At 34.8% G+C, this 10,122-nt stretch overlaps 2 protein-coding genes across 6 annotated transcripts; both read right to left on the bottom strand.

Annotated features, from left to right (window-relative positions):
• On the bottom strand, nucleotides 1-2,387 carry LOC130802145 (serine/threonine-protein kinase-like protein At3g51990). Its single transcript, XM_057666053.1, has one exon. The coding sequence runs from the start codon at nucleotides 2,134-2,136 to the stop codon at nucleotides 709-711; it is 1,428 nt and encodes a 475-aa protein (XP_057522036.1). The 5' UTR covers nucleotides 2,137-2,387; the 3' UTR covers nucleotides 1-708.
• Nucleotides 2,388-4,483: 2,096 nt separating this feature from the next.
• Nucleotides 4,484-10,097, bottom strand: LOC130802143 (pentatricopeptide repeat-containing protein At1g71210, mitochondrial-like). Of its 5 annotated transcripts, XR_009039739.1 has the most exons (4): nucleotides 7,012-10,097; nucleotides 5,129-5,178; nucleotides 4,874-4,954; nucleotides 4,484-4,737 (listed from the first exon to the last, which is right to left on the bottom strand). XR_009039739.1 is itself a non-coding variant. In XM_057666050.1 (2 exons), the coding sequence occupies exon 1, from the start codon at nucleotides 9,759-9,761 to the stop codon at nucleotides 7,047-7,049; it is 2,715 nt and encodes a 904-aa protein (XP_057522033.1). In that variant the 5' UTR covers nucleotides 9,762-10,097; the 3' UTR covers nucleotides 4,484-5,178; nucleotides 7,012-7,046. The 5 variants fall into 5 exon arrangements, 1 of the variants encoding a protein (XP_057522033.1); XR_009039736.1 differs by having other exon boundaries at nucleotides 4,874-5,178; XR_009039737.1 differs by having other exon boundaries at nucleotides 4,484-5,055.
• Between the last annotated feature and the right edge of the window lie 25 nt (nucleotides 10,098-10,122).

The raw sequence follows: 10,122 nt of genomic DNA, 5'->3' as shown, positions 1-10,122 counted from the left end.
TTTTTGTATGGATAGAGAGATATACAACTGAATTCATTCAACAAAACACTGCTTACAATGGTTAGCCAATGTTCGATACTTCGAAACAAATCGTGTAATAGACTATACAATAGCTCAACAATTAGCATTCATATGAGACATTTTTTACTTTGCACCTCACAATTATAGATTGAGCTAAATCTATCAACAATTAAACGAACAGAGCAAATAATGAACAATGAATAGATGATTGGAAACATAACAAAAAAAAAAAAAGCAAGTGATCTGTGATCCACACAAACAACATCCAATAACCAATACAAGAATAGTAGCTTACATTACACTCTCGATTTCTTTGCAAGAAACCATTGATAGCCGCAGAATGACATCCGAGTTAGAAGTAGTCCAATTGCTGAATATTAAGCTGGCAATGAAAGCAAATACAACCGTCTCATTAACCATTTTGAGCTCTTTTAATGTCCAATATACTCCTCTGCAACTTAGTAAGATTTACACTATCATTGAAACTTGCAAGTGAAGTTCTTTCCTAGTCATTATAACTATCACATCTGCCCCTTTGCTTTTGCCTGTAAAGTATTCTCTAGCCTTTCCCTCGAATCAAAAAATATATGTATATCTTTCACTTACGAACCTAAAACTTGAACTAGAACTCTGTCAAGTCATCTCCTCCATACTCAAAATCTACATCAGGCATCAAACACACTCATCTCATTTATCAGTTTGAAGTCTTCTACTGTCCAACATACTCCTCCGCAACTGAGTAAGATTCACACCATCATTAACACGCGCAAGAGAAGTTCTTCCCCTATCATTATATCTTTCACTTCCGAACCTATAAATAGAACTTGAACTCTGTTGTTTATGCTCAATCATATCCTCTCCTTCATTCTCAGAGTCTACATCAGGCTCGGCCATCAAATCCAACAAATTGTTCCTAAATCCCAAATCTGAATAAACCCTTCTCGGATTCTTGGAGGGCTTAGCAAATTTACCATCTACATCAGAAAAATTTCCACACTCCAAACCCTTAAACCTTGTATTTATATGTCCATTAGGTAATCCAACAGGCTGCCCAACATTCTCTACCATCAAGCAAGGATTCGTTAGACCATTCCACGAATGCAACGGTACCAACTTGCTTAACCTATCAAGAGCCTCGACAACCTCCTTCATCGATGGCCGTCTCTCCCTATTAGATCTCACACATTTTGCAGCAATCACAGCCAATTGCTTCCTAACCATAGGATCCTTAGGAGGAAGAATCCTAGGATCAAAAATAGCTAAAAGTTTCCCTTGTCTTACTAAAGGTATAGCCCAATCAATTACTGAAGGTGGTGAATGATCAATATCAATAGCTTTCCTACCACTTATTATCTCCAACAACAAAATCCCAAAACTAAATACATCAGTTTTAGTACTCAAATTATCAGGAGTCACATAACCTGGATCCAAATACCCAATTGTTCCTGCAGGTGGCGTTGACCGGAGTCGAAAATCATCCAAATTACACCTCAAAGCAAGCCCAAAATCACCCAATTTAGCATTATGATTTCTATCAAGTAACACATTAGCTGATTTAATATCCCTATGAATCACAGGTGGACATTGTGAATGCAAAATTTCAACAGCTTTAGCAGTTTGTAGAGCTAATTTAATCCTCCTACCCCAATTTGGAACCTTTGAATTTTTATGCAAAACATCATATAAAGTACCATTACACATAAATTCAACAACAAGCAATCTATCATTTCTAGAATTTTCATCATAATTACTAGTAAAACCAACTAAATTAACAAACCTTGAACTTTGAAGATTAGACAAAATGTGGAATTCATTGTCAAATTCATCACAAGTTTTAGGTTGTTGTTGCTTTGTTGAAGGCTTTTTAACAGCTACAAGATGCCCATTAGAAAGAACAGCTTTGTAAACAAGACCATGACTTCCTCTACCAAGAAGTTTTTGTTCAGAAAAACTATTGGTAGCTATTTCAAGATCATTGTATTTAAATTCTTTGATTCTGATGTGTGTTTCATGGGAATTTTTATTTGGGTATTTTTGTTTATGCAAGTTAGTTGATGAGTTGTGAGGATTTGTGACATCAATGGAAGATTGAGCTTTACATGAGAGGTAACCCATAAAGAATCAATCTTTTTATTTTGGAGAGAGAAATCAATACAAGAGAAAATTAAAGTGACGGGTTATATTATATGTATGGAAAGATCATTATTTTAGAAGGGAAAATATGGAAATTTTCATGGGGATCTTCTTTTGTGGGGGAAGAAAACATTAACCACATTAGAGCCATTAGGTTAGGTGTATTTCTATATTGAAAATGTTGTTTTTCTTTCTTTTTTTGTTATAGATTTGGGTGGAGAGGGAGGAGAGAGAAAGAAGGGTGAGCTGGTGGTTTTTGAGAATTGAGAGGGTATAGAAATTAGAGCTGTTCATGGGCGGGCTTAGGCGGGTAGCGGACCGGGTATTTGCTATAAAATCTACCCGCGGGCACAAATATACAAAACCGCGCCCGCATTTGAGGGCATAATTTTTTGTCGCTACCCGCCCATTTTTAAAGCGGGCGGGACCCGCGGGTAGGCGGGTATTTATTACATAAATATCAAAAATATAATACAAAATATAAAGTTGGGTTTTGATAATAATTAAAATACAATACAATGTCCAAAATACTCCAAATACATAAAAAGTCTCAAAATACTTGAATTACATGTATATAAAAATACATAAAAAGTTTCAAAAAACTTGGTCAATGGTAACACAATCGTCATCTTCATCCTCCTCTTCATCTTCTTCTAAACATGGCTCACCATAATTAAACATATTCGATGTACCTTGAGAGAGTACCCATATAATAATAATAATAATAATAATAATAATATTTAAGATATATTCAACTTTTAAAAATAAAGAATAACAAAAAGTATCTTTTCTTTTGGGTAACTTAATATAACTGATTATTAAAACTTTAATATATATTAAACTAAGCGGGCGGGTATACCCGCGGGTATTTTTTTGTGTCGCTACCCGCCCATTTATCTTGGCGGGCGGGTATTACCCGTCCAAACTTAAATTTTTTTTAAAAAACGCTGTTCATGCCCGCCCGTTTTTCGAGCCGGGCGGACCGAGCCTGACGGGTAGCCCGCCCATGAACAACTCTAATAGAAATGGGGGGTATCCTTTTTACCAAATTAGGATCCCTAATTTGCTTGTTTGTTGTAAATGAACTAAAGAGGTAGTACTACTAATAGTAAATATGAAATATCCCGTTTTTTTTCTTTTATTAATGATTGATTACTAGGTATATAATTGGTCGAGATTTTCACCTATATTTTTAATTCTAAGTAACAAATAAAATAAGATACAATATTTTTTTTATTTGAAAAAATATTACTTTTTGTCACAATTTTTTTACTACAAACGATAAAATACACTTAAATAAGAAAATAATTAAACTAAAAGTATGGCATAAATGCATTAAAGTAGGACCGAGAGTAGGATTGAGGTATATTTAATATCAACCGTCTAATTGTCTTTCAAAAAAAACGAATACGTATGTGGGTGTTAATGATTATTAATAGCTATAATATAGCATTTGTTTGAAATTTAAGTCTAAATTTGTGATGATAAAGAATATATACCTTTAATAATCAATGTAAGATATTTTTCAAATTATAAGGCTGAAAAAGACCGTTAGCCTTGAAAATCAAGATGAATTAATTAATTATACATATTTCTTGAACCAAAGAGTAAGTTACTAAATTTGTCTTTATTCTTTTATTTTTTATTTTTTTTAAGTAACCTTTTGGGATATTTAGTTGATAAAAAAATCTCATATAAAACGATCAAATATTGTAAAGAAGCATTAACAAAAATGTTTCATTAGTGCAAAGATAGTAACAAGGGTTCAAACTCAAATTCTTTATATTAGTCAAAATAGTGAGTTTGAATTTGCCATCACTTGGTCGTGCAAGAAAATGTTCTATAAAGTATTCTGATCACATAGATTAAGTACATATTATTTAAATAGGTTATTTGTAATTAATGACTCTTTTAAGCTTATTAATTGTAATGTTAAATATATTTTAAAAAGTTAGTTTCTCCTACCAACAACAGGAGTCTAAGAGTGAGTGAGAATTATTTGATAAATTCATATCATATGGTGTATCCAAAATAACCATAACACAAGATAACTGATTAACTGCATAGTGTATACACTATTGTATTGACAAAATATTGGTACCCAAGTACTCGTATTGAACACTACTTATTTTAAAAAGTTTCCATAATTTTGGCGAAAAATTAAGTGTTGAGAGACACTAATCATATAATCACGATTATGTCAAGTATCCAACAGATCAACACACTCAAATAAAAAATCCAAGTAAAAAAGGCTATATACATAATCTCATTGACTTATAAAAATTGTAACCATATCTTAGCTCATTCTTCCTACAAGATGTCTAGCCTCTTAAAAAGAACTTGATTATTTGCATATCTGTATAACTAATGAGTTAAACCATCCACCAACAACAGATGAAAAACTAGAAAAGAATAAGACATCTGCTTTTGTGATGAATATTCCTAAAGCCAAGATAACTACAACAAAATTAGGATTCATCACAAAGTACAAGTAAGAAGATCATCCTTTGGTGCTTGAAACTGAATTCCCAAATCGAACAATCCGAAGCAGAAGTCATGTATCCAATAAGACGCTTTTGAGAGCTATTTGGACGGAAAATGGTTGGTGGGAACAAACACCGACATTACATATCAGCTTAGTCGGAATTACTAACCATACAAGGCAATAACTTGAAAGTTGACGGCTTGATAAGTAGAAGAGCTTAAAATACTGAAATACCTTTGAGATGCTGATCGGAAACTCCAAAAACGTTCCAAAGAATTGTCATAACTTCAAGCGATAACTGCTACAAAACCTCACCTAATTTTATACCACTCTTGTTGATGTTAAAGCAAACTTACACAAGCATCGCCTCATCAAAGTTACAATCAAAAATCTCCAACTTTCTACCAAAGAGAAACCTATTTGGATCCAACAGTCACCCAAAAAGCTTCCTCCAACACATGAAATATAAGTTTCAAGTTTAATTTGTACCTGTAGTTTGTTCAGATGCTGGTGCTCAGCAAAGTAATGATCAATTAATACTGCAGCAAAGCAATACGAATGCAAATCAGAATAGCAAATAATTACTTAATGTCAAGTTTCGAAAGACTTTGGAGAAATACATTAACAAACACCTTCAAAAACCAAAAACACTTGAAACGCCGCATCACCGCCAACATTCAACATGTGGACTACATATAAGCTTGTACCCTTATAGGTTTCAACGAACTGATTCAATAATTCATCAACAATTTCTTAACCTTGTCCATTTTCAGATCACAAAGCTTGGGATAAATAGAATTGAAACTGCTACACTCTGGGGATAGGACACTAGGGGAGCGAAAAAAAGGGTACTATTGTTGGGAAAATTCTTGATAAAGGAAGAAGATAAGTGTTTTGTACCAAAAAATATGTAAATTTCTATGCGTATAGCCAGGCTCAAGTTTTAATGACCGCAAAGACAAGAGCGTGATATGGAGGTCAAATTCAATAGAGTACACAATCACTTAAAAACCTTATATTCAAATATTACTTAACGGGATCCTAGGCATCAATTTAACGATGGTATCAACTTAAAAGATTAAAAAATCCTACCAAAATTACAGGTTAGAGAGCCCATCAAAAAGTTTCAATAAAGTGCGCAACAGCGCAAGTGCAGGGGAAGCAGAAAAATGGAATGGCATCAACATCACAATTTGCATTAGGATGTAATTGGTGATTCAAGGTAGTTATGTTGATCAGTTTTGGATTGAAGTTGAAGATGGAGCATCCCAATAGTCAGGCATTTTGAGTTTCTAACGTGTAGCGTGATAATAATCTTGAAATAAAATGACATTGTAGTCATTCTCATTTTTGTTATATGTGAAGCTAAACTATACTGTAATCATAGGCTACTTGAAGAATGTTAAAGCAAGTGCCAATAATCTTAGTGATGACGTTCACTTTAAACATATAGTCGAACATGCTTTGTCTTGTACTTTAGAGAGTGTCGATAAAGATGTGTCGAATATGGGTGGTTTAAGGTTTGGAACGGTTGATGAGAGTTGTTTGATCAAAGCAACAAGAAGAGGAACAAACTGTGTGTGGCTCGACCAGCCGCTCGATCGAGTGAGGTCTTGCTCGACCGGTCGAGCGGGGGTGGCTCGATCGAGCAACTTGTCGAGCAAGATGTGCAGATCAGGTCAGTAGCTTCTCTGGAAGCTCGCTCGACCGAGCGAGGTAGTGGCTCGGGTCGAGCGGAAGATCAGAAGACTACATTGGATTTTGTTTTGGTCAGAATGTGAAGTGACTATGCAATTATTTCGTGCATTATTCTATTGTTTATTGTAATGTTTATTGTCATAGTTAATTAGGATGTTAATTGTGAGTTTATGGTGATTTATGAGGAAATACTAAGGGTGATGAATACTTGGCTATAAATAGGATTCATCACCCATAGTAACAACCACCACAAACACACATATTGTTGAGAGGGCTATTGCATTGTTAGAAACTTGAGAGTGTTCTTACTTTGCTTTAGTATTTGTGATCTTGAGAGATTGTTCTCAAGATAAGGGAGGTTTATTATACTTGTAATTGTTGAATTCATTATAATAAACTACATTTGAGGGGGAGGTATTTAAGATACCTCATGAACACTTGTGTTCATTCTTGCATTATATATTCATTTGTTTTTCTTTGTTATACCTCTTTGAGGCTTGCGCTTTCAAAGAATAATTGTATAAAGTACAAAAAATGTTGAGCTATAAAAAAAATGCTTGAACTAGAACTTTTGTAGTATGTAATTCATATCATCACATGCCACATAAAACAAAAAGGGTAAACGAGGAACAAGGATCTACTACAAAATTCTAAATGAAAATCAATTTAGTTACCTTCTTTATCGTGCACCTGGTCATATAATTGTTCTTCAAATATACACTTGGGTACATTCAGTTGGAACATATCCTCGCCGTAACATTTCATCTGCCCACAGCTTAGCTTCATTAGTTCTACCATGCTTGTAAAGGCCATGAACAATTATGTCATAAGTCCACCTATTAGGTTGATAACCTTTCTGACACATGCACTTGAACAATCGACAAGCTTCATCGATGTTATTGATGCTCAATTTTCTCATAATCATGTTGTAAGAGTAGCGATCAAGTGGAAAGCATTTTTGAACAAGTTCTTCCAAATCCTCCGCCTTACCATCACTATTTATGTGGCCAGAAAAAACAGCAATAACCTGGCCAAGCATTGCACTACTAGGTGTTTCATTAGATGGATCTCTCAGACGAAGCCAAGCCTTGTGCAAGTTGTCATTATGAAGTGAGTTCAGCAAAAGTGTATTACCAACAAACGATGAAATCGAACGCCCAATTTTCTCCATTTCTTTGATTAATAGCACAGCCTCATCATACTTAGTCCCGGAGAAACACAGTTTTATAAGCTCCTCATAACAACACAGGCTAGGGACTATCCCATCGTCTTTTGCTTGCTCTAATACGGCCAATGCAAAATCCAGCTTCTTGGCTTTGCAAAGGCCAATCACCATGTTATTGTAAACTTTCTTTCCTGGCATTCCTCTTCTCTTGATATCATCAAAGAAGTTTACTGCATCAGCTATTTTTCCGCTTATAAGGTAACACCTCAGCATAAGAAGGTCAGAGATTACATTAGGAACAATGCCGATTCTCAACATCATATCATAAACTCCTCTACCAAGATCGGCCCTGTGGGCAAGGCCAGCTCCACAGATAAAATAACCGAAAATACGCTGATCATATCCTTTAACAGAACACTGCAACTCAAGTAAATGCAGAAAGGTTTTCTCAGGGTTATCCATTTCACATATGCCGTGTACAACATATTTAAACAGTTTATCTGATGGTTTATAACCTTTCTCTTGCATTTCAATGAGAAGCCTAGCAGCAAGATCATCTCTACGTGCTCGATTGAAACCGCATATCAAGTATGAATAAGTAGATTCACTCGGTGTATTATTTAATCTGTTTAGCTCTTCATGGATCAAGTAACCATCTTGAACTCTTTCACTCCGACAAAGGGCCCTAATGAATTTCTCATATGCTGACGTGGCAGGAATGAATTTACGCTTCAAGGCAAACATAATTATGTCCTTCACTTTATCAAGCTTACCCTCCCTACATAATGCATCAGCAAGAATGGAAAAGGTTCTTTTGCCAGGAAAATAACCCTCTTTCATTGAATTTTTAAGCATTTCATAAGCTTCATCAATACTTCCATCACCACATAAAGTGTTCATAACAAAATTAAACACCAAACCATGTGGAGTAAGCCCAAATTCAGCCTTGTCTTCATACAAGTCAACTACAACATCCATCATTCCAGCCTTACAAAAGAAGCACAATACAGCATTCATGGTCACCTTATCAGGCACGATTTGGCTTTCCTTCATGTCCAACAACAAATCACAAACCTCTTTAAGCCGGTTTTCCTTTAGAAGCCTAAGTATCAAAATGTTGTACCTGAACACATCCGGAATATACCCTTCAACAGACTTTTTGTCTTTCAAGAATTCATAAGCAGTTTCTGATTTCCCAGCTAGCACGAGACTCTTAATCCAAAAGCCACATGCCTCTTGCATAGGAAGAACTCCCATCTCTTCAAACTCATGAATTAACATAGTACCATGTGAAAACCTTCCATTATTACAAAGAGCATCCATAAGGATACCGAATGCGTAATGTGGAAACACATCTATACGACTCGACAAACCACGCAAATACTCCTCTGCATCTTCAAAATGGCCTTGCTTACACAAGCTCTTTATCATAATACCATGAGTAAACTTGTCTTCATACCCTCTCCTTCTAATTTGCTCCAATACAACATTGGAAGCATCATAACAACCTTCCTCAACTAATGAATTCAACAGAATATGATAACCAACATTATCCAAATCAAGTCCATGAAAGCGCATTTTGCCAAACACTTTGAGTGCAATATCAACTTTCCTAGTTAAAGCATACCCAATAACAAGCATATCATTAAACCTAATTCTATGCATGTTTCTCTGCTTTTTAAAATTATCAAGCAAATCTAGCATTAAAGATTGAAGCTTTGAACGACCCAAAATCTTAAAAAGTGCAAGACAAGTGGCATTAGTATGATTAAAATAGGGTTGTCTACCACACCAATCAAAAAATCTCAAGCAATTTAAAACATCATGTTTTTTATAATTAAGTACCTCTAAAACAAATGATTCTGTCAATTTTATATCTAATTGTCCAAGACCCCAATCATTATCATCCTTTGGAGAAGCAGCATCATCACTTCTAATACTTAAAATCTTGAAAATTCTTTCAAATGTTTGATTTTTAGAGGTTCTAAACCAATCCCTGAAGGACCCAGCAATTTCTTTAGAATCTGAAGACGGGTTTTCAAATAGGCTCTTACTTACAGGTGGGTTTGTTAGGATTTGTTTAGAAGATGAAGAGTTTGAGTTATAAAAGAAGCAAAGAGAAGAAACGAAAGGTGTAGTCTTGTTGGTTATATATTTTCGTGTTGGTGTCCGCATAATGTGATAGCTAAAGCTTGAATTGAATATGAATGGGCATACGTAATGAATATGGTAATGGTTTTTAAATGGGTTTTTGGACATAGAATTGATTGGCACATAGGATGAAGAAACAAGAAGTTGGGAGTGTTTGTTTGGGAGGTTAAGGAAATGGAGCTTTGCTTGTGGGTTTACTAGTAAAAACAGGGATTTATCAGAGGAAAACAAGAAAGATGAATTAAATGCGGTAAGGAGGAAAGACACCGCAAAGTAAATAAACTGATAAATCAGGATTCAATTGTACTAGACTACTAGTAATAGTTAAATTGGTTTGGTAAAGGTAGTATTTGGATTTTTCAAAGTGCAGCCAAGTCAAACCCTTGAATAAGTATACAAGTTTGACATGGATATACTGAGTTTGAGCAACATATCCAAATATCAATGACATGAGTTTTCACGATCTTTT

This window comes from Amaranthus tricolor, chromosome 16 (genome assembly GCF_026212465.1).
Source record: "Amaranthus tricolor cultivar Red isolate AtriRed21 chromosome 16, ASM2621246v1, whole genome shotgun sequence".
In the NCBI taxonomy this organism is placed as follows: domain Eukaryota; kingdom Viridiplantae; phylum Streptophyta; class Magnoliopsida; order Caryophyllales; family Amaranthaceae; genus Amaranthus; species Amaranthus tricolor.
This window is presented reverse-complemented; position numbering and strand designations above follow the sequence as displayed.

Excerpts from the sequence above, each read along its gene's own strand:
- LOC130802143 (XM_057666050.1), bottom strand. The coding sequence starts at position 9,761 with ATGTCCAAAAACCCATTTAAAAACCATTACCATATTCATTACGTATGC.
- LOC130802145 (XM_057666053.1), bottom strand. The coding sequence starts at position 2,136 with ATGGGTTACCTCTCATGTAAAGCTCAATCTTCCATTGATGTCACAAAT.